General features: G+C 37.2%; 1 protein-coding gene across 3 annotated transcripts in view; it reads right to left on the reverse strand.

The window, feature by feature from the left end:
* The window catches only part of LOC106138586 (microtubule-actin cross-linking factor 1, isoforms 6/7), a 76,521-nt gene that overhangs the window by 34,313 nt on the left and 15,710 nt on the right, over positions 1-26,498 (reverse strand). For all 3 annotated transcript variants that reach the window (XM_060944414.1, XM_060944416.1, XM_060944415.1), the window contains one exon: positions 24,239-24,403. In XM_060944414.1, the coding sequence (XP_060800397.1) occupies positions 24,239-24,403 (165 nt within the window). The remainder of the gene's footprint in view (positions 1-24,238; positions 24,404-26,498) is intronic.

The raw sequence follows: 26,498 nt of genomic DNA on the forward strand, positions 1-26,498 counted from the left end.
AGTAAAATGCACCCCACGCTTTTTACTCTGATTTAAATTGTTTTGTTTATAAATTTAATTTTATTATAATTTTAATCCGAGGTAATTACTACTACAACTGACTATAACTGATTGTTCGACTTGCTACTACTGAATTCCTTTGTCATTAATTTTTATTTTCTATTTTTTAGTTTGATTAGCAATAAAAGCGTAGTTTTTTAGTTTTTTTAAACTATTATTTATTTTCTATTTTTTAGTTCGATTTGCAATAAAACGGGTAGTTTTTTAGTTTTTTTATACAATTATTTTTTGGAAGTTAACACTTCTGGTATAACTATCTTACTAGAAAAGACTTTCGCAACTATGTGCCCATCGCCGGAGGTTTTCACAACTAACTTTCTTAAAGTTATATGTGGCCTGATTGGATTAAATCTCATAATATTCTCATCATCATGATTCTTTTTAAGGCGATGGGCTTGCAACCTGTCACTATTTGAATCTCAATTCTATCTTAAAGCCAAATAGCTGAACGTGGCCTATCAGTCTTTACAAGACTGTTGGCTCTGTCTACCCCGCAAGGGATATAGACGTGATAATATGTATGTATGATGATTGTTAAACCCAGTTGAAAAAAATTTTATAGTGATAAATCACTGTTAATAATATTTTTGACTATCCAGCAAACGTAATAATTTTCGATTGTGGCCTTGCCAGGAATCAAACCACAAGATTAAGAGGCAGATTGATACAGGAACAAAAATATTTCAAACATACCTCCACTGCCTTTACAACCAGGAACGCAACAAAGTTTATCTGAAGACATCGTGGCACTTTTGTTGTAAAATCTGTCTTTCACAAAAACAAACACAAACTTGGGACTCCTGTCTCAAATAATAAGGTACTTTTTACAGGAGTCCTATCTCAAAATATCTGCACAACACAGTAAACACAGTCAGAGTCCAATCTCAGATGATAAAATCACACGAATATCCGGAAGAACAAAGCTCGACTCAACAGAAGATTCCAAACTCCAAATAACGACAAGTTATCAGCACAAAACAAAGTGCAAATAGGTAAATACACAGGCACCGGTAAAAAACAACAGAAAGAAAGTTTACAGGTGTTCGAATCGAATTCAATCAAAACTTACTGCAAAACTTATTTGACATAAAAAACTGTCACTCATTTTCCAAATGAGTATTACAGTGTTGCTATTATAAATAGGCAAAAGATACCTAATGTTAATTCAAGAATTGCATTAATATGTTAAATACGTATTAAATATCGCAAAGTTCTGTAGGTAGTAACTTTATTCTTGTATTTTTGTAAATTTAGTTGTTCAATTTTCATTTATTACTTTTGTTTTATTACTTATATATTTTTTATTGTTTTAAAATATTCTACTAATTCTACTATGGTTTCTAATGGTAATTCTAAATGGAGCAATGCGATGAAATAAAGAAGCCTCAGGTTAATAGTAACATTATATGGAAATATATTACATCTCTTTTTGACTCATTATACGTCAGAACTTCTTGGTTTCTTGTATGGAGATTACTGGCACTGGTGCTATCTCTGTCTCTCTTACTCTCATACGAAGGATCTAAAAATGAATTTATTAATCCTGGCAGTTTTAATAAGGATAATGAGAAACTCTTATCAAAATATTGCATTGTCATCGGTCCTTGATACGTGTGCAAAGTTCCAAGTTGATCAGACGTTTAGAAATCAGTGAAAATTAAGCTCAAAGATTCCGTTACATACATACATACATACATACATACATACATACAACCCAAGCTAATAAAAGCGTAGTAAAAAAAAACGGAGTACCATAACATGTATATTGGCCTTTAATATGTTAAAGTTAGCAACGTTTTGGACTAACATCTTGTCCCTTCCATGTTTTGAAAGGTATTGGGATGTTGTACGTGTATAATATTTATCATATGATCCGACCTTAAACATCTCTCTTTGAATGTTCAAACCGGAAACTTAAATAATTATAACCCTAAAGGTAATAATAGTACTTATAACAGTGTAAAACAGCGAACATACACATTACTATACCCATAATTTTCTTAAGTACCTACATAACATTATCCAATATACTTGAGTGCCGTTATTGAGTTGGTGATAAATATTTGTAAGGTTACATCATGAAATAAAGGCATGGAAAGAATCAATTTCGTGTTCAATAAGATGAGAGAGGAGAGATATAGCAACTATGAAGAAAGATGATGGCTCTTTTTTTCTTCGAAGAAGCATGACGACCTATTAGGTGGGGTGGTTGTGTTCTTGCGTCCCGGGTTGGGTTGACACCCGGGTTCTATCATGATGGAAAACGAATTTCTGGCCTAGTCTTGAATAATTATAAAATTATTTCTTATAAATTATAGTGATTTTGAGTTTGTATCTCATTAAACAAGTCTCGAACTTGGTGATAGTGTGGTGGAGAGTGCAACTGGGAATGCGCAAGGATGAGAAAGAGAGAGGGAGAACACAAGTCTCGAACTTAGTTTGAACTTAGCCAGTTCAATCAATGTATTTAGTCCGGCAGGCTTTTGTCTTTGTAATAACACGGAGAGGCGCCTCAAAATGGAATCCCGAGAAGAACAGTGTTGCCACTGCCACGTGTGTACTACGCTATTTTTACGAAGAAACACGCTATTTTTACAGCTACTTCCGACAAACTTCCGAATTTTAAACAGTAAAAAATAACGTCAGACGGACGTGACTGCAAAGAAGAACAACCAAAAATGACGTGTTCTACAAATTAGTATTTATTTTTAAGCGAACCAAACTTATATTCTACCTTTAAAAAATAAGACGAATTCCGAACACGAGATTGAATCTTTACTTACTGACATTATAAAGTTAGGTAAATTTTATATTTTTGACGGTTTGTTCCTTTGTTTGGGCTAATTTAGGGAAAATATTGAACTACTCATGATCGTGGCGGGCTGCTAGTTATTTATATTAAGATTGTTTGTACCTACTGAGATAATATCGTTATCTATTCAGAAGGATTAACTGATTCAAATTCTTGGAAATCACGTCGTTTTAACGCGTAGCAAAAGCAATACTTAAATGAGGATTATTATTTAGTATTGAAGATAGAAAATGTATAAATGACAACATTTACATCGAACTTGCACATCAAAAATTTATGGAGGTAATATTTTGAATCGAGCAAATTATATTTACGGGCTGACGATAAAGCAGTACTATTATAAGCTTGACCAGAAAAAAAGCAGACCTTTCATTAAGGGAGGTAGTTCTTGGTTTCATATAGCAACACCATTGGCAATACTTATGTCATATTGAGTAATAGCGATGTGATTTGACAATAGTGCACTATCGTCAAATTAATATTAACAGACCTGCCGAGCCATATAAAAGACTGACTTCTTTACTGCGTTGGGTAATGCGTCCTTTTTTGAGTAATTATTGCCAGCTCAATATTTTAAATTCATTTTTTGGCCGCAATTCAGCGAGGTCTGCTATATTTCTGGTCAAGCTTTATATTCTGTGGTTCTAGGTCTAGTCACGAGTCGCCGGACGGTCATTATTCACGGGAGCATCGACTTCGGCTCAGCAACTCGTCTCTAACAAAAACTGTGGCGGAAGATGAAGCGGCTATGAGGAATTCAACTTTGACAAAACATTATTGCATTAACGTAACGAGTTTACCTGTTCTTCCATGTAGGTTCAGTGCACTTACAGTACATTAATAACTTATAAAAGAGATTATCTTTACGACAACATTTAATAGTGAATCGTAAAATTCATTTTCTAACTTCAGCGACCACCAGTTTGCTCTGAATGAAAACTGCGATAATTTATTTTCTAATGTGAACATTCGAGAGAGATGAAAATACTGTTTCAAATGCAAGTAAACCGTGAGTTGCAAACATAGTGAAACTAGCATAACAGCATAAAACACAATGTTATTGCCCAACCGGCTGTAATAGTTTATGTATCAGGACAACAATTAAAATTTCTGTGGTCCACTTTACTCCACTAATGAGTCGGGTCCCCTCGGTTTCCGCGACACTCCCGTTACAAAAGCATAAAACCAATTAATGTAAAATTGTAGCGGTTCAGGCAGTTATTTTTCACTTTTATGATTATTGCTCTAGAAAGTACGTCGTTTTGTTTATTGTATATCGATCACTGTTGGGAGAGTAACTCACTCGAGACTCGAGACGCACTCAAGATGTGATGTGACGTAGAGGACAGGTTGAGTGTTTTCTTATTGAGTCACGATTGTTTGATTAATCACTATCTGTAGCCCTACTGATACATTAATTGCCTTTTACAATTGTCGAGAATCGATAGAAATAGGGCTTCGCGACGGGGGACATTTCCTCACGTAGCATTGCCAGCCCTCATTCAGGGAAAGCTACGTGCATGCAATCCACAATATGTACCACAAGACCATTCTCTTACTAATGTAAGTATAAAATCAATACGAGTATAACGCCTCCCAAAGTGCCAGTTTAGCGCCTTGCGGCACGTAAACATCGTAAATTTAATTTACAGTAGACAAAAATAAAATATTAAGTACTTCTTTCTCAAGACGTCTTTCTTTAGACCAATGAGGATGCAGTTATGTAGAAAATACACATATGTTTGAAAGATATGTTAGCGGAGCACGATAGATAATAACATAGTCAACAATATTTTTATCAAAATAATGACTTTCTTAAGAATTATACAAGAGTTACTTACATAAAATGATCAACGCGTAGGAAAGTGTAAAAATATGAATTAAAATTTAAAAAACGAAAGCCGCTAGGTAATTACAACTCTCTAATACGAATGAATAAAATTAAGATAAAATAGAAGACATTAAAAATAATTTTAAATAAGCATTTGTAATGAAAAATAAAAAAAAACATATAAATAGGAAAGGAAATTTTGTAAAGATGATAGAAACATGATCAACATTATTATTACAAGCATTGAGGCAAATTAATTGGACCAAAAGTGCCATATATTATGTCTATGGATTAGACGCATAAAATAATGTCCTCGGAAGACTGCACAGCATGCATCCCCTTAATTTGCTAGAAACTGAGAGAGACGTGATAGATAATCGCAACGTTACTAGGTATTTATCGCATCGCTCGATCACTTGCGGTAGCAATTAAGCATTGATTATTTTTTAACTAACCGTGTCGTGTAAGTCGTTTTGAAACTGTGAAAGCCGCAATAACAAAATATGCGACGACGCAATAAAATAGCGCGAGACCGGATTTCTAGAGCAGTAATATCTGCAGGTGAAGCAAAAAGTGCATGTTTCCAGCGAGCACGCAACGTAGATTTATGGAAGGGCCGCCATTTTCGCACTTATTAACGGTGCTAGAGGTCCCACGAGAAATGCTGGATGCAGGTGGGGAACGCACCTCGGGGAGGCGGATATTGCACGAGCCACGATTACGCGCTTCGGTTATGTCGATGTTATTCCTTATTTCAGGGGTCGCATGGCGGGGGCGCGTATACGCCATCCAAATAAGAAATGGATTTTTTTTTATGTTATGTCTTTGAAGTGAATTCTTAAACAGTTACGTTAGACCAACTCAGGCTTCACTTGATTGAAAATAATATAATATTACACGTTACTTTAAAACCAAACACATCAATGTGTATGCAATGGATGGCTGCTCTTTATGAAAAATAAAAATTGTGTTAGTAATAAAACGTAAATGAAAAATTCGGACAAGAAGTTATTGCAAAAAGTGATATTAGACCTGAAATTCTGTTCATGAAAAACCTCATTCAACTTTTCAATTTACAAAGAACAAAGCGAAGAACTGCGCGATTTTTTTTTTTCATAAAAATGCATAGGAAAAGTAAAAAAAAATGAGAGTTTTCAGGCGCAGGTTGCCCCAGGTCGGTGTCTGTACAGGTATACAATGCATTAAGTTATTCATGATAGTAGGCAGGTAGGAGAGGCGAGCGGCGAGCGCTGGAGGGTTGAAGAGGTCAACGGCCGCGGCGAGACGTGACGTCACCCGCCCTACAGCTGGCTATGACGTCACCGCGCCGCCCTCCGCGTGCCCCCAACGAAACAAAAGTAACCCTAGCTCATTTTATTTACGGCTTAATCTCACAGAAACAGTGACAATGTGGTCACCACATGTCCTCGGATATGATATTAACATTTGATATCGTGTGGTTACTTACTTATTTGACGTAAATGAACACTTTGGTCTGATGGGAATTTTGATTACATCAATTTTGGTTGGCTATAGATATAATCACACAGAGAAAGCATTTCGGCCATTTTGCAATTATCATGATGTATAATAATATTAATTACTTCTTAACAAAAAAAAACTTCAATTATGCATTTGTAAAAAGTCACTTACATACAATAGACATAAACGACACCGCATGTGAATTAAAACAAAATTTGATGAATTGCTTCACCCAGAAGCTAGTAATAATAATAATAAGCTAATAGCAACACAATGCCCTGGAATCGGCGCAAGAGATTAATTGACCGCTCGTCTCAGATGGAACGCATTAGCAGAAGAGCAATAGCGAACCGAAAGTACCGTATAGCTGGCTAGCGGGACCGCGCGATTCTCAGCCGAGCCTCGGCCGTAACTCTCCAAATTGTGCTTCAAATATCACGAGAATATTTCATGTGCAACTGTATATAATGACGGCAACGGTAACAGTCTGGGAATACTCGAACAAAGTATTTAGCATGCACCAGATTAGCTAGGAGATAGCCCAAACAATGACTGTTACATTCTTATATGCAAATAGTACACAACATTGTTCTTAAATAACAAAAACCTCCTCTGAAAGTGGTTCGCATGAATCGTGTTTTTGTACGCTTCTCAGTAGCACCCCGCCTTCTAAATCAGTTTGATTCATGCATGACTAAGGCGCTGTTTTTATAACGCCTCTAGAACGATACCTAAAGCCATCTGATTCAGAAATACACGCAGAGTGTGATAAATAACCGAACGTTTTTGTATTACTTATTGGAATTACAAAGGTATGTAAGTACTTACATAAACATTCGTCGAGTTTAAAAAATGACTAATAGTGTAGCTCTGCATCTGTTTAAGTAGCTATTTTTTCTAAACGAATACTGATGTATAAACAGAAAAGTATATTAATAGCGCTTGATCGAACATCAACGTAAGTACATATAGTACCATCATAAATAGAAGGAAATGTTTCAACTGACGACAGACAAGTAACAGGGCGGCGGCGGTCAGCTTTCCAAAAGTGTTTCCGACATGTCGGCCACTAACGACGATGTCCACGCTACTATCGCGCCCATGGCGACTTTGTATTGCGACAGATCAATAGAACATACATCTGTCTTGTCTGGGATAACGTAACACAGCTAACCAGCCGTTAACAGACCATCTAAAGAAAGTCGCATAGCCTTGCGAAATGTTCACGTATGTTATATCTGAAAAGCATAAATGGTGGGAATCATTCGCAGTAAGAATGCCACAAAATCAACATGCATGTGCAATGTTGTTGCGTAGTGATGATTACCGTAACGGTATGAACCCTTCCGCCAACATCGTTACATATGCACGATTTTCTAATTGGAAAATAACTTTTACTATGCAAAAAGTAACCAAATAATTATGCCAGATGACGCGATCAGTTTTTCAGCTAGTTTAATACACGCAAAAGAACCAAACGCGCGCAAACCGCGCATAACAAATTAACTTCTTTCATGAATACAAACGATTGGTACCGACATGTTTTTTGAGTTAGTGAAAAGCAATGAAAATTATAATCTAAATGTAGGTAACTTTAAATGGCGAATTACTGAGGCTATTAGGGGAACCCAAAAGATGGGATTTCCATTGAGTCAACGTTCAGCCGTAACTAATGGCCGATAAAAATTTGCCGTCTGAAACTTAATCAGAACATTTTTTGTGGACATAAAAAATATCAAAAAGGAGTGCAGTAACGACAGCGAATATTGTATTGACATATATCGTTGTCATAGTAACTAACAATAACGACATTGCGTTACAACTCCAAACATCCAACTTTTCGAAAGCAAAGTTACTACAACACTTCTTTCAACAAAATTTTACTGGAAGTACCTATGTGCTAAAAACTTCTTGATAACATTCCGAGTAAATTAAGCCAATGGTTTTAATAAGAAAGGCACATTCATCTAGTGCAACTTTTACCATGATCCAATTTGAATTAGGTTCTCGAGCAAAGCCGCAGTCTCTTTGTCAAAAAAACTAGATCAGTATCATTATCAAAGGTGCACCCCGGGTTCTGTCCAGAGAGGATAGGATTTAATCGGGATTTACGTCAGGAGGGAGAAGAACGTGCCTATAGTTTTCATATAATGCAAATATTATATAGTTATCTTGGTTCGGCTCGCGTTCATGGCCCTGATCCCGTCGGCCGGCGCAAATCGCGTCGGCTTGAAATCCTCTTACAGCAGCCATTTTCAAATAATCAGCAAACTGGGTGGTTTCAAGTTTCAATATTATCGTTATACATTTTCACAGGGATCTTGATATTTTATTTCGTTAAATATGTTGTTGGAAACATTTAATAAAACGTAAAAGGCTGATTTAGGCATGTTAACTTTTTATATCGTACACGTAATAGACAAAACTTTTATCAACAATAAACATTTTTTTTAAATTCACTGGAAACGAACGACAAAATAATACAAACTCTGAATCAATTAGATTTTAACGCATGAGTACTGTTTTACATACAACTTAAAAAAGTAATATAGAACCACCTTTCTACTAGATTAAATTAAAATCGTCATAATCGTGGAGCTTTTTATTTGTTTGACCAGACGAAAGCTCTTGCGTGTCCTTAGCGCCCATTTACACAATATTGATCGTTAATTAATCTAATTAAAACTAGCTTAATGCCGTACCCGCGGTTAATATGTTAAATTAATAAACTAGAGGACTATGCGCAACTATAAATTAGTAAAGCTGTTAATATTATATATAGCTCCTAACACGCAACCCTTATTACTAAATAATACAACTGTTAGCGATACGTTTTAATTATAGTTTCAAGTCTTTATTTAAATATAAACTTCTATTTTTTTTTAATATAAAATAATGATATTGTTTACCCACCAACCTCTTTATGTAGCACTATAAATAAAATTCAATCACTACTCATATTTACAGACACTATTTTCCAAACATGTGAAAATACAAGGTTATAAGAAACGCCGGCCGGTGTTGCGGACGCCGCCGCGCCGGCCGGCGAATCTCTAAGACGCGGTACAAATAAACAATACTTTGTTAATTCTTTGTAAGCTATAGCGAAGACTCACATGTATGCAACCCGGGTGAGCAAGCGCCGCCGTTCCTGGGCTGAGTCACTCACAGTACACAGGAGGGTCGCGGAGGTATCGCGGTGGCCGTTCGCGCGGCCGTTGTCTCGGGGACTGGCGCGCCGCGGCCCCGGTGCAGCGCCCGAGCGCACCCCGCCGCCCCTCCGACGCCCGCGCAAAGTCCTCCAGATGGCACAAGTTTTGCAAAAATCTCCACAACCAACAGCTCAAGGACAACAAACAAATGACGCGATTTGAAGATGTGTCTGCTCTTCAATCCGTACAAAAGAAATTTCAAAGAACAGAGATTGAAAACAAACTCTACCGCACCGCCTTTTTAACTAAAATCACAGTGCGAATTTGGCTCTTGGAAGCATAAGTCACAGGGTCGCAAAACGCTGTTGTCGGTGGTGTTAGTGTTGCGTCGACAACGAGCGACGACCCCGCCACGCCACGCTCCACCGCCCGCCGCCGTGCGCTGGATGGATGCCTATCACTGCCGAAACTTCGCAGTACTTCACTTTTCCACGAGGAACAGTTCAAAGACGCGCGGGCCGTGAAATTACCGCAAAACTAACGTAATAGACAGCCATCATTGGTATTTGCTAGGAAGAGGTGCTATATCTTTGCAGGATAAACAACAGCTTAAGATGGAGGTTTTTTTAATTTCAGTCACAGAAATAACATTTAAAACATAAAATATATTTTGAGTCGGTGATGTCATCTTGGTACTTATTGTGAGCCACAAAATGTATACCTAAATAGATTCCGAAGAAATATAACTGGTGACGAATGTATAGATCACAATGAAACATTATAACTGGACGCATAAGGTGAAGCTTAGTTCATTTCACGTCGTGCTGAATCGTAATGAAGCGGACGATTCTCAACTACCGCCCAGCTACTCATGTCTTATGGATAAAACAAAATAATTATCCGTTTTATTAACTTTCTGGCAACTGGGGATCAGCATCAATATTTAACAAATACCCATAGTTTTTTGTGTAACATAGAGGTTGAATGAAATGCATTTTAATTCAAGCATATAAAGAAGATGGATGGAAGGTTCATGGAAAGTCAATAACAAAGTAGAATTTATTAGAATTGTAGAAGGCTTACTAAACAAATGGCATAAAAAATATGTAAAATTTTATGACTTACAAACTTTAAAAACGATTAATCTAAAAAAGAAACACATGATAATACATTACAGTTATACATTGCGGATGTCACGATGTCTTTATTTTATACATAGATAGCCTCTGCTACCAATTACGGCCTATTACTCATGCGTGTGATATTTATTAATAAGAGTCATGTCTATTCAGTCGGCAAGACTATACGCGACAGAAACGATAAACCTTTAAATAGTTAGTCACTTGACAGGACCAACAAGACATATGTGGCGTAGTCTGTGAGTTTATTGTGAAATTAAATGCCAAACATACTCGTATTCACTGGGTTTCTGCAAAAACACTGCATGAAAATTCGATGTACACGTAAATAAGATATAAATACTTAAGGAAATTCAAAATATTTGATAGTAGATACACGTGTATTTCCAGAAGTCACCGCTGAAAAAAGTTAATAAATGGTGAGCAAAAGCGCGGAAAATATTCCCTAAATATGTTCATTGTTCAACTGTGTTTAAAAATACAACTATATTGTGTCGTAATGACTTTCACTTTATTACAGGCTTCGAACAGACAAAAAAATTAATGGACTTTCTACAAGTTTACAAAGTACCACAGATTTCATTTAATCAATACAAACAATATAAACCGGAACCAATGAACCACTTTTGCAAGTTTTAGTTCAATATGTGCTTCTGCAATCGATAAAAACTGTAATAACGAGATCTATATTTAGAAACCAATATCGGATATTAGAGATAATTCGACAATAAGCTGATGTAAATTACGAAAAGATAAGACTAGCAGATTGCCTACCGCATAGAGTGATGATCAAGCCATCGCCATAATTTGGGGGCCGGGTGTAAGAAACGAAAATTGCGGGGTCGTTCAACTCGCGGTAGCAAAAACAACGCAATCTATTGTAGATTGAAGTGCGTTCGCACTTCGCACAGCCAGGTACTTTGAGGTAACTCTATGGCATATTACTAAAAGTTGACCAGCTCTAAGTGCAGCCGCGGAGACATCTACCTGATAAATTTTATCGCAGATACATACATCCATCTTACCCAATCATTATATTTATAAACTTCAATAAATTTTTCAAATCCATTTCGAACTAACTTCGAAGATAATAAAATATAAATCATGTATCTTTTAGTATTAAAAGACTTTTTATTGAAGAAACAATAAACATTAACGAAACAATAACAGGATTTTCAAATCACAAAATTAATTTTAAGATCTTGGGTTATCTATTCTGCAATAACCCGGTGACACGACGACGTAGAAATTATGGATTCCATCTCATTATTGACTGACATCTCATTATTATATGTTTACGTAGAAATTTAATAAAAGTAGATAGGACGATAACGAAATACGTAATTTGACTGTTGACAAAAAACAAGTGAGTTAATTTAACACGTGGCTGTTTCATGAGATATTTACAGTAATAACTCTAAATGAAATTAATTTTAACACGAGATTGTTTAATTGGAAATATCTAGTAAATACATATATATTCGGATATTTATTTGAATGGCTTAAGGTAGGTTTCATGGACGAATTACTTCTTTGTTTTCAGTTATTAATTCAATGAAATAATTAACAATGTCTGATTCACCAAATAGTCATACCAAAAAAGAAAGCCTTCTCAATTGCATGTAGGCGTAACAGTGAGAGTACGCGAAAGTGTGGTTTATTAGAATTTTATGAATTTAGTCTTCGTAATTTTTACTTCATCACGATACAGTGTAAAGTTACATACATGACGTGTTCTAAAATTGGCAGTCTTGTATACATACATATGTAGTAGTTACGTGTTTGATAACGCCTCAAAACATTTTAACAAACTCCCTCGAGTATTCAGCTTCCATTTGTAGTGTAGAATCTTCCAAAATGGGACACATGAGCGGAGCCATGATTAATCAATTGTCACGATTGTGTTGGAACGCTCGTTCAGCGTACTCGCACATACAGGATGAAAATGAACAAAACTTTGTTCAAAATCAATTAACAAGTAGCACTGAAAAAAATAAATTTTCTTTTATGGTACTATCCTCACCGATAAAACGATAGTATCAAAAACTTACACCAGCAAATAAAGCCAATGCGCAAAATAATGTGCCAAGTCCTATCAACAGATACTCCCATAAAAACACTTATGTAGAACAAATGATATTTCAATATTTGTCCAGTCCGAACAACCTGTGAAGCAAATCCACAAAGCTTTCAGTACGTGATCAAGCGATTACACACCACACTATGTTACTATTATAATCGACATCTAGATAGCCTTACAAGACTTCCTAATCGGAGACCATAACAGTTTAGAATGTAATTATTATTTTATTGTGTGGCTAATAACCAGATTCTTTTATTTCAAAGATACTAGTTTAAAGGTAATCAATACATATAATAATGTAAAACCAAACCACGGCGCCAACTCTGGATAATATAACTAAGAAGTTAAGCGATTCATTATAAAAGTTCTGAGCCGGCAACCGTGAGCGCTATGCATTTTGCCGGACTGTTCATGTGTGAACTCAATTAGATAGTTTCGCCGTGCTGCCGGCTGCCGGCGTGTCGGCAATTTGCATCCGATGCTGCGATAGCGGGATTAATTGGAGAAGACGAGCCAGACGCCGATAACGTCACCGCTGCCGGGTGCTTCGTACCGCACGGCAGCACCCGCCCACTTTCTCCCGATTCGCTGCATGATGTGATCTTAATGTATTGACTTACGTGTCTACACCTATGAGTCTCAAAACAAACAGTTTTGATTCTAACTCTTACATATTTTAGCCTGGCTCGATCTTGTTTCTAAGCTCGAAGAAGTTGAATAATGTAGGAATCAGATTGCTGGATTAAATTTATCACAAAGCTAAAATTTAGAAAAGCCACAAGAATACTCTCTTGGCTCAACTTATGTTTCTGCTCATCGCAGACCTATAGCTGAAAGGTCTACATTTAAGATTTGCGAATCGAAAATGGGCGACTACAGCCAACATAAGTTTTACTTTTTTCGGGGCCACCATAACCATCAACAGCAGTATTACATCTGAAAGGACAAAGGTAGTTGGAAAATCTGATACAAATCTAAGTCATTTACATATGTTGACCAAAAAGATGAATAATGCATAATTTTCGATTTGAATGAAAATTAAGGTCAATCCACCTGACATCAGCACTCCAGCCAAAGGGACAAGCGGTCAGATAAAACGAAAAGACGTGGGACAGGTCGCCGGGACACGTGCCCTATCTGATCACAATGCATTATTTATACGCAGGGGCTTCAGCCTGCATGGCAGTGTAGCCAACCCAACTCTCTGAATACACCGCAATGAATTTGCGCATATCAACTGCACCAAATATGGAATGGATTTTACCGAAAAACGATAAAAAAATGACGCTGACAATACACGTTCGCGAGGCTTGGAAATGTCCCGAAATACTTCCAGCGTTCGCTGCAGAGGTTAACGACACCGCTTGAAACAGATAGTTTACTTTGATGATGAAAGCGAATGGATGTCTACAATTATGTCTTTGTTTAAAATAATTAGCAGAGTTACGAAGAATTGAGAATCGATATTGAGCGAGCTGGAATTGATATTGTTATCGTCAATCTAATCGGTTTGGATAAAGGCTTCGCAGTATTCTATCGGTTCAATAAATTCTGCCATTATGCCCGCAATATCTAACTTAATACAGAGAATTGTATCGTAAAGTGTAACAAATTCTGATATTATTTCTAGTACAAGTACATATCATGATAAGATAATTTTCATTATTATTGCTAGATTTACTGGAAAGACCGCCCACCCACGTGGCAGAATCCGCGGCCCGCGTGGACGGCAGACGGATTGTATTGTACCGGCTGGACGCGATCCAACACTATTCGCGAAGAGTTAAAATTAAAGATGCAGTATATCCATGTCCGCGTCACTACGTCATCGACAAGTATGCGAACGATGATTTTGCACGTGAATTTGGAACACCAACGATAATATTTAAAAAATCAACTATCAGATATGGAACAAATACGAAGATGTGAAGCAAAATTATATTCAATCTTTTGTATTAAATAAAAATTGCAAGTCTTGCATCATTATTGGCCCATCAGGACTAGGACCGAAATTGAAACATTTAACTATGTCTCAGATCAATACAGTCAGGACTGACGACACGACCCGTGCAATTTTCAAGACCCGATTTGTAGAGGCCCGCATAAATTGCGTCGCCTGTAATCCCCAGATATTTGATTGAAAGGATTACGGTGTTCTTTATCAGCCCCCAACGAGGGGACTTGAAGCACAAAAGAAACAAATTGAGGAAGTCAGGCCGGATCTCTTTGCCATATAGTGGGTAATCTTGGTAAAAAATACATCAATATTAAACATCGTCTAATTATACTGTATCACGACATAGGTTAAGGATTAGAGAGGTATGTGTTGTTTTCTATTAACTTTAACTTTCACAAATTTTATAAAACCTTTTTTTTTTTTTTTTTTATTGGATTATTTCACATGAAACAATAACGTCATGATAACAGAAACTAATTTAGCCAGTGTTCAGTACAGGTTCTGAATATAAGCTAGACATATTTTATACTCAAATTCCTTTGACGATGTCAAAAGATGTTGGCTGAGAAAAAATTTAACAATTATCATGCTAACGAGAATTCGCATGGAAATATGAGACCATAAATATAATATCACTCCTCCCACACAAAAGCATAGTAAGGATTTATCTAGCTTCCTCCACAAACTTTTCTCGCTTAATAGCAAGTCGCATCGTAAATCATACAAAGTTTGTCAACGGCACAATTAAAATAATAATTGACATACAATTTATCTACTGAGCTAAAGGCAGCCAAAGTTCAACAAGATAGCAAATCTTAACAACAAATTATTTCATAACGTTATTCTGGTGAATCTTGTTTCGTGTGAAATAGGGTGCATTTGCGGATTCGCTAAGGGTTTTTGCGAGCGTCGGGGTGGCGCAATGGATGTAATGATGTCAAAGAAACAACAGCGAACAGGGGCCTGTAGCGCCCGCGGCGGTACTCCGCCTCTTTACAACTATAACGACGCTCCCCCACGACAATGTCAATGTGTAGGGCGCGACCACTCGACTAGAAAATAATCATTGCAAGTATAGATCGTTTTGTGGATAAACTTGGCACGGTGTACGACCCTTTATTTCCTTTGATAACATTTTAATTTTGACAGAGTACCCAATTTTTATAAATTCTTTTTTAAGTTTTCAACACTATACAATACATTAATACTATACAATACATAAACCCATAAACATACCACGCTAAAGGTGAGTTTAACACCCGAATTTCTGCTGACCGACGGAAAAAGCCGTGATAAATCGATTCATATGCACACTATTCCACTTAGTACATGGCACCTCAATATCAATTTTCCCTCAACTTGCCGCTATATTTTTATTAGCGCAGTTCAACAGCCAGTTCCTCATAATGAATTTCCATTTGACATAATGAATACCTAGCAAGACCGTGCCGTCTGTTTGCATAGCCGGCTAAGCCATGAAGCAACGGCCGCGTTTTGTCCGACATGTCATGTGGAGCGAGACTCACGTACACTTTCATAGGAAACAAATCATGGAAACTGTATGCAAGTATACTTTCAACAGCTACTTCAAACTGTGAAGCTTCTAGAATTTTCTTCGATTTATGATTTGAAATTAACTCTTATAGGTATATATTTGAAGAACTACATATATTGAATTTGTGTGGTTTGTAATTTGGCACATAGGTTTTGATTGTTATTAGAACACCGATTCAAAAACAATATTTTTTGCAATCAAAGCGAATGTAGCAAGTAAATATTTTAAAATATCTACATCATGATCATACACAGACATTTGAATAACTATGGCATTAACTATTGGTTTAATTAGAACAAGTAATAGAGAGGATGATATCGCGTGGTCCCGCTATTAGCAATTCACCATGACTTAATCTTATTAGCAATCGGTTACTCCGTATTCCGTACAGTTAGCCAGACGCTAAGAGCAAGTTCACATGAACACAGACATCACGATTTCACTTATAAAATTCAGAAAATTCTGCATCTGTATAAAATTCGATAATTCTATTTCTTTTAAGTTCTTTCTACAAAAAGTACTAGCTATATACATATATCAATTAATTAGTCTCCTCCGATTTATTTTTGAAGTGGTCCAAGCTAATGTGAACCGGCTTATTCTCAGCCGTTAACACAAATGGTGTGCATATCAAGAGCATTCCGCAGAGTGGGCCACTCGGGCCATCAGGCGATAGAAGGAAGGGCTTCTTGTCTGTAATCTGTACATGCTATGCTAATGAGCTCTATACTCCACGCCTAGTTTAGCATCTGGGACTGCATTCTCGTTAATCAATGCATTCTCTTTGTGCCGCGTTTAAAGTTAAACATTAGAAATTTCCACCAATTTTACCGGCCACGCTTCGAGTAATTGTCAAAGTGGTCAATTATGAATGTTTACTGCGTTTATATGGAGAACAATCATAATAATTGTTTCGGCAGTTATCTTGGTAGTCGTGTGAAAATTATTACTATCAGTTAGTGAGTGTAACCAAAATAAAATACTTTGATTAAGTTTACACTTTTTAAGATTTATATTATAATTGTGTAGACCTGTGATTTTTTTTTACATTATTTCTACCATTTCAATTGTAAAAAAAGAAAAAATCAATCTTTAAATAGGCAGAGTAGTACGATCAGAAGCTCATATCAATATTCCCACTAGGTGATAGTCTGGTCTAGTTGTTACCGCGATAAGCGTGAATGGGAGTTGGCAGATAACGCACGTCCAACAGTGTCAAGGCCGCGGCGCACGCGTTGTTTATACTGAGGAGAGCCAACTATGTGGTGTCACATAGCGCTCCATCATAATATTGGTGTACTGCGCGTGCGCAGCGCACATTGTTGTGAATGACGTGACATCTTAATGTGAGTAGACGAAAAGTCACACAAAAAAAAATTGTAACAAAGGTTGATTAATGAACTCATATGAAACATTACAGGTGGTTTCAATGAAGAAATAACCATTGGAGTGTAGTATAGCCTACAAATAAAAGTACACTATGTGGGAAAATACAAGTTTTTAATAAAAAGTAACAATTATGTATTACCATACAAGTTTTTATTCTAAAATAATTTTGATTACTCGCGAAGAAGAAGAATCCTCATAGACAAAATACATAAGTAATACTTAATACCTAGATACTAAAAGTACAAAATAATATATAAACGCAAAGCTCTTGGATACAAATGAAATCCAATAGACGATTATGAATCTTTGCATCTGAGCCAAGGAACAATTCAAATAAGAGACATATGAATCTTTGCATCCGAGTCAACACAGAGACATAATCACCCATCCACATTTACGGGAAACTATCGGGATCGTAGTGTATGTATGTTTTGCGTTTCCTTGTATCGTAACTTCGCACGGTTTATCGCGGTATAGGCGAGCTGAGAATGTTATCAGACGCCATCTAAGCGCGACCAGACTGCGCGGGCTCGCCCTATGGTACATGACGAAGAAAGAGTTCGTCGCAAAATGTGCATTAGAAAAAATGGATAAATGTTAGTGTAAATTTTGGAAGATGTGGACACTAAGATCTATATTAAACAAAAATACATAATGAATCCTCTCATCAGAATGAACTTACTGTAAAAATCCAAAAGACAATTATGAATCTTTGCATCAAAGTCAACACAAGGGCATATTCACCCATCCACATCTACAGGAAACTATTAGGATCGTTGTCTAAGTATGTTTTGCGTTTTCTCGTATCGTAACATCGCACGGTTTATCGCGGTATCGGCGAGCTGACAATGTTATCAGGACGCCATCTCCGCGCGACCAGACTGCGCGGGCCCGCCCTCTGGTACATTACATGACGAAGAAAGGGTTCGTCGCAAAATGTGCATTAGAAAAAATGCGTAATTGGTACTGTTTTTAAATGTATTATCATAATATTAAACGAACGTATCACGTCTTTATCACATGCAATAGACAGGGCCAATAGTAAAGCACAGATATAGAATTATATGTGACTCGATGGCCACCTTAAAGTTTAAAGATAGTGACAGGTTGATAGCCTTAAAACAATAATCCCAAGCATTGATATAAAAATATCTTGATATTCTAAAAAAATGCATATTTTATGCGCTAATTTGTCGAAGAACTCTCTGATGATAAGTACACGTGGCGGGTCATTGATAGTTTTCCGAAAAAGCATTTTGCAGCATTCGGTGGAATCTTCATTCTGCGTGTAGCCGTAGGGACAAAAGCCTATTGATAACACAGTGGAACGTCACGGTAATGCGAACCGATTTCAACAGTCATTTGACATAATTGCATACTGATGTTCGTCTTATCTAGCTAAAATATCAGTTTATGCTAAATTATAGAAATGTATAAGTATAAAAAAGCACTGCTGTAACCGTAGGAAGCATGTAACGAATATAAATACATAAAATTCTATTTTTACTTTGTTCCAAATAAGTCTACAGACGCGGCCTTTCACGGGCCTAGACTTTACAAAGAGTATGCCTGAATAGCCTGGGTCAATTGAATTTAACCTTTATAAATGAGAAACAAGAACGAAATAAAGCGAATGAGCAAGTTGGGGTAGTAAGCCCGGGTCGAAGAGCGCTCAGCCATAGCCCGGGGCTTATTACAGGCTGCCCACCCCCGACCCTCTTTCAGACCAACTCGCGACAATTTAAACTTGTAAATCTTATAATCCAATAAGCGGCCCACTGTCCATTAAAGCGTTGAGTTCAAAGAGACGTTGAATATTAAATTAATTTATTCTGACCAAAGTTTACTTTTAAAATTGACATTACTGAAATAGTTGAATGTTGAACAAGATTAAACGTCAATAAAGCAGGTTTAGTAACTATAATGACAACATGATTATCACCTTTTGGCGAAGTCGTGATATCTGATATTATAATTGATCATTATGGTCCCAAATAGTTGACATAAAAACATAAAAGCTGTATTAGGATGGCTTCATGATAATGGCGATAGAAGGTGGCAAGGAGAGCGGGAGGCGGGGCAGGGGGCAAAACAAAGTATCCAATTTCTCCACTTCCCCACTTCCGACGCAATTACAACACAATATTGTGGGGCTGCGGCCGCCGCCTGACCGCAGCCTGAAATCTAGGCAATCTCGTTACGGAACATAAAATAAACTCTCATTGTTCTTAAGATTTTTTCGCAAGACCTAACGAAACAAAGAAACCTGTGCCACCATACCCCAAATACAGTCATAAAATCTACAGGTGGCTCCGTTTCCGCTCAGTGATTTCGTTATATTATTTAGTGTCCATTGCTGCGTAAAACTTAATATCGGCTTTTCTTAGGCTAATTGAGCTGATCTTGAAAATTGCTGACAATAAATCATCGTGATGCACAAAATACACCCAAAGCTGCCAAATCTGTGATAGACACTTCGCATTACCAAGGGGACGTCCCCAATATTATACGAGAGATGTGTCAACAAGCTGGATTATTATAATGTAGCGTTTACGGCATGATTTCAAGGGGTTGCAATAAATACAGTCCTGATAATAAATAGTACGGTAAACGAACACAACGAAAAATAAATACGATAGCGGTTAAAAACAAGTCCTATTTCTGTAATACTTCAGACATAATGAAAAACCTAAACGTTTTGAGAACAACAAAAACAGTGAAACAATAGGAAAGCTCTCAGGCCGAGCGTTGCGATCCATTAAACACTCCGCGAAGATTTGAGAGCGGCTACATTACTGCAGCCAGTTTTAAAGAGCTCCCCTGTCGCTGACACGGATCTGTCAAAGGGAATGAAAGGAGTTGGTTTGAAGTCTCATTAAAGCTGGTAAGACAAGGGCACTCGTTTTCACACATACATTCATTGCATTGTTATTATGGGACTTAGGAAAATAAAGTGACACTTGGTGCGTACTCAATGATAAAACGAGTTTACGAGTATTACAACATCGCTTTAAAAACACATTATAATATCTGTCATTTTTATAAGAAATAGTACTACAATGTAAACAATCAACAAAGATCGGAATTGAATTTAGGGATGCACAAAATACGGACCCTCGTAGAAACTAACATGCCATAAATTTGTTTACCCCTTTCAAACCATGATTACAGGTTAGATAATGCATCCAAGCAATTTTCTAAAAACGTTTCTAACCAAACCCACATTATAGACACTTAGCGTAACGACAATAAACATGTCAATGACGCAATAAGAGCATTTTGAAAGCAGCACTGTCCTTTTGCCTTAGACAGTAACCTTGTGAATTTTTCATACAGGTATTTGAATGCATTTATTCCGTCTACCATTCCTCACCAGACGAGCGACATCATCGATATCTGACGATATAAAAACTACATACCAATTATGGTAACAGGCAGGGTTAATACTAGTTCTAAGACTTTTTTGAAGATATTGTGTGGGGTAATAGGCTATGAAAAGCTCAAACAGAACATCAATACCATAACCTAATATCGTGTGGAGGAAAATTTTTTCTGCTGACTTTGTTAGAACAAAAAGTGTTGGGCTCCTGTAGAAATTGCAAGAATACCTGATAATTACCTATATCACAGATTGATTTAATTGTAAACCTCCTACGCCAATTGCCGCCGATCGCAAAAACCAAACGGGACGTTTCAGTATCTGATACTAAACCCGTTGGCGATACTTTTTGTCGCTCGTCTGCATGAGGCTAAGACCTATAGCATACTGCTATTAGTCATTTGTCTGCTCAACTAAAAAACAAGGTCAAAACACAACTTCTGTTTAAATACTCCTAGTCTATGTGATAATTTTTTGTCCGTTTTAAGTGAAGTAAAAAGTAAGTAAAAATATTAAACGTTCCTTAGTATTTCTAATCAAGACTAAAGAAAATATTGTCCAATCATTAAAAACAAAATAACGCTGATAAAAAAATTTTGCCAAAGAAGTTGCGTTATATAAAAGTTGATATAAAAAACTCATAAAACAAAAGTAAACGCGAGCATTGTTTGCTCTGCTCAACGCCGTCACGGCTCCGCTATCTTGAGGAGGGTACAGTGCAGGCAGACAGACATATTGTCTGGACCAAGTCAATATTGTCAAGAGAAATAAACCGCATGTTTGAAGTACTGTACAATCACCGAAAGAACACGCCATAATATTGTATCAGTTTTAGACCTTAACACACTGACTTAAAAATAAAGATAAAAAAAAATATTTTCCTGCACCGCCGGTACTGGTTTCGTTCAAGAATCATTCGCAAGTGCGCACAAAAACAATTTCCGACTCGTATTATATTCAGTATTAAAGCATTCAAGTTTACTTATTCAGTTTTTATACGGTGTTTACTCATACATTACATCTTAGTAGAAGACATTGAAATTCAATTTTCTTATCTTTTTTACCGAGGTGTAATACTTATACATACATACATACATACATAAAATCACGCCTCTTTCCCGGAGGGGTAGGCAGAGACTACCTCTTTCCACTTGCCACGATCTCTGCATACTTCTTTCGCTTCGTCCACATTCATAACTCTCTTCATACAAGCTCGGCGGTTTCGGGTACTTTTGACCTGACCCTTTACCAGGACGTCCTTAATTTGATCAAGATACGTTCGTCTAGGTCTTCCCACTCCGACCTTTCCCTCCACACTCTCCTTGTATATCTGCTTAGTCAACCTGCTTTCATTCATCCTCTCCACATGACCGAACCATCTTAACATACCCTTTTCTATTCCTGTAACTACATCTTCTTTCACATCACAACATTCCCTTATCACGCTGTTCCTTATCCTGTCACTCAATTTCACACCCATCATACTCCTTAACGCTCTCATTTCCACTGCATTTATTCTGCTTTCATGCTTCTTTTGCCATACCCAACTTTCACTCCCATACATTAATGTCGGGACCAACACGCCCCTGTGCACAGCCAGTCGAGCCTTTTTGGATAGTTTCTGACTGCTCATAAAGGCATGCAAAGCTCCATTCACCATGTTCCCCGCGTTCACTCTCCTTTCAATATCACTATCATACTTGCCATCTGATGTAAACTTTGATCCTAGATATACAAACTCTTTCACTTGCTCCACTTTTTCTCCTCCAATCAAAATATTACATGCTGTCATTTCTTTCTCCATTTCAAAAACCAGTGTTTTAGTTTTACTTACGTTCACTTTCATTCCTTTCTCTTTTAAAGCTTCATGCATACAGTTTACCATCTCCTGTAACTCCTCCGCTGATGACGCCAGTATAACCTGATCGTCGGCATAGAGCAGACATTTGACGAGTAACTCATTCATCCTTAATCCACTTTTAGACTCTTTCAAATCTGTCAAACAGCTATCCATAAATAGGTTGAACAGCCACGGTGACGCAACACATCCTTGCCTAACGCCTTTCTCAATCTTAAACCACTCAGTGTGCGCTCCGTTTATCCTGACACAAGCACTCGAATCCTCATATAAGGATTTCAGTGCTCGTATTAAGAGACTGCTCACCCCATGCATAGAAAGTGCTGACCACAATTCATTCCTCTCAACTCTGTCATAGGCCTTTTCCAGATCTACGAATGTGCAATAGACTTTTTGACTCTTGGCCAAAAACTTTTCGGCTATGCACCGCAAGGAAAAGACCTGATCAGTACATCCCATTCCCTTTCGAAATCCCGCTTGAGCATCCCATATTTTGTCATCAGTTTCATTCCTGACTCTATTAATCAATACCTTAGCATACAATTTGCCGACGACGCTAAGCAGGCTTATACCACGATAATTTTTGCAGTCCAGCTGTGACCCTTTTCCTTTGTAAAGTGGCACGATAACAGCCTTACACCAATCTTTTGGTACTCGGCCGCTTCTCCAACACAAATTGAAAAGGCAGTACAACTGACTAGCTACTACGCCTTTTCCTGCTTTAAGCATCTCGACCGACACTCTATCACACCCAGCAGCCTTTCCCGCTTTCATACTCTTAAGTGCTTCCACAATTTCGAACATTTCAATTTCGCCTTCCATCTCATTCTCTTTTTCTTCGCTATAGCAGAAATCTTTCTTATTTCCTTCCTTTTTTTCAAATAAACTTTCAAAATAGTCCTTCCATATCTTTAGTACACATTCTTCTCCTTTCACAACGCTACCATCCTGGCATCTGATCCTAGTCAGCTCTCTGGTTATAGTATTTCCTCGGGCTGACCTTACGGATTTCCAGAATACTTTCAGATTTGACTGAAAGTCAAATCTTTATACTTATACAACAGAAAAAATATCAGCATATAAAGAAATAGCTGCACTTTTTTAATCGTCAGGTAAGCTATATGGTAAGCTACCTATATCCGTAATCAGGAGGCGTGGATGGAGCTTTACGATGGCTCGTATGTTGACGGAATGCTATAAAGAAGAGTACTAACCACACACTCTACTCTCTTAAAAGGCGGAAAGATCAATTATTTTCTTCTTTTGAAACACGCCTTAGATTTTGATGCTTGGTCTTTTCTTTTTTTTAATATTTAGTCGAACATACAAGACATTCTTCAAATAACATTAGTACACAACAAACCTTTGTGGTTTTAACCTAATGCATTATGTGTACCATTGTAATTGATGTTTTTTTTTTTGGAATGATAATAAATAAAAAAATAAAAAAAAACACCTTTCGAAGCCAGGCCAGGTCGCTTGTAACTTACAAATTTACATCAAAAACCTTTACATTACTATCCCAAGAATCTAGCACTAACCTGGATCCGCAGCCAGTTGCCTGTAGACCGCCAGAGCGACGTCGTCTTCACTGACGAAATCCCACAATCCGTCGCACGCCACCACCACGAAGTCTTCGTCGCCGTCGAGGTCCACTGTCGCGATTTCCGGACGCGCCGTCACGTATGGTTTGTAGTGTACATCACCTGCCATAAAATGGTTAATTTCATTAAAAAAAATAACTTTAATTTAAGCCACAAATTCAATGGCTATTTGTGGCCTTAATAACCGTTGATACGGTGTCCGTATCACCTTATCTCCCGGGAAAGCGGAATGCAGTCCCGGGGGGTGCCAAAGTGGCGTCTCTGCAAACATTTCCGAACACAATCTGCCGTGGAACGCGAAATCGATGATATTCACTCTGGAACGTGGGGGACACGGAACTACGATGAGAATGTCAACATTTATGGTGTAACTAAGCCGTCGATGTATATCTTTGTATTAGGGTTGGGATATAACGTGCGATACATTAGGTACGAAATTTTACTTGTAAAAATACCTAAATTGAATTTATATACATTAAAAATTATCTATTGCCCAAGAGGGTTAAGTCACATTTAGTTATTTTTTATATTCTTATAAATTTCAAATTTGGAAAAGAATACCATTTCTTTATATTTTAAAGGATTTAACTATGATCTATTATGAATCTTTATAAGTAGTTACAAATTCAAAAACAAATTAAGCCCTTTAATGTTCTCAGATATAGCCTATACTTTATCGGGCAAAGCTAGAACTTAACACCAGTAGTCCATTGAAATCGTAATTCGAATGCACCGCGTGTCCGAGTGATCGATATAGTTTCGGTGCGTGCAGTAGGGTCGTAGGGTGGCAGGGTTGTAAAATAAAGAAAGTACGGAAGGACAATAATGGAATGCTTTTGTCTACTTTTTCCTGGCGAGAAATTCTGTAACATTCAATACAGTTCAGTGAACACACACATACCACGTCAATGAATACAATTCAGTGAAAACACACACATAACAATTTTATGCCTTACTAATTTTTACCCACAGCTTCGCCAACGAAAAAGAATACAATATTCGCAAATCTTTCGCATTTATAATATTAGTTGGGATAATGCTTATTTTATATATTTGAGTAGTTTAACAGTATTTTCTTCGTAGGACTAGACCAGACGACTGAAACCCTAGGTCTGTCCATTATAACGTACCTTAGTGGGTTACCACGATATTACATAAAGTTACTTAAAAGCAGGATATTCCAACCCTTCGGGTAGCATTCAATCAAACTAAGGAAAACTCAGAAAAATCAGTGCTACATGGCGGAAGGATTCAAATAACGCGCTACTGATCGACTCTTTTGGGCGAATACCTCAACGCCTCAACTACGAAAGCCCAAAAATTTTAAAATTTCTATGACGCTTCTAATCTAGAACATCTTTAATTCGTGACGGGCCATCGAAGGCAACCACGGCAGGCCGGCGCCCGACGCGCGCACGCGACCGCGCTCCTGCACCGCTTTTGTTTCCAATTCGAGTAATTGGAAATCAATGGTAGGGGCTGGCGAGTCATTTAAATAATAATTACAGAAAACTTTCGTTGGGTTCCCGTTTCTCTCATTCATTTTGATAGAAGATCAAATTTTATGTTGTTTAAAAAATTTTGGATGAAGATAAAATCATTTTATATTGAACACTTGCTATTTAACATTTCATGAACCTGGGTTCGCCAACGCAGACAACTACTTGTTATTCCTTTAAATATATTGATATTATAGTCCGGCTGTATGTTGCGTTCGGTGAATTGTATCTTGTGGGCTCCCCACACCAACAAACTTAAAAATGTATATATTTTGTACTTTTACCGGCGCGAAGTTAGCGCCACCTACAAAACAATAGAAGTTTTTCGCAAATCCCACGAGAGCTTTAGTTGGTGACCTCTGTCCTTCTCCAGACTCTTAATATATACAACTTACACGAAATAAAAAAAAATTTTCAACCGAGAGGGATTTATTTCAGGTAAGCTATGCTATAATTTATTTTTACCCAGTTGATATATTAGAAAAATGTCACCGATAGCAATGACCCGGTTATGACGTAGCATTTTCCACCCCATTGCGGAGTCGCAAGACTTAACTACGGCACGCGACTGTAATTCATCATGCCTTCGCTTCGTGTATGCGCGAACAATAAAACAAACGATTAACTCGCGTTATGAACCCTCCTACTTATGATGTTTATACGTTTTTTTAACAAGTCATTCCAAAACAAGTGAAAGC

The sequence above is a fragment of the Amyelois transitella genome, chromosome 5 (assembly GCF_032362555.1).
Source record: "Amyelois transitella isolate CPQ chromosome 5, ilAmyTran1.1, whole genome shotgun sequence".
NCBI classification, from domain to species: Eukaryota; Metazoa; Arthropoda; class Insecta; order Lepidoptera; family Pyralidae; genus Amyelois; species Amyelois transitella.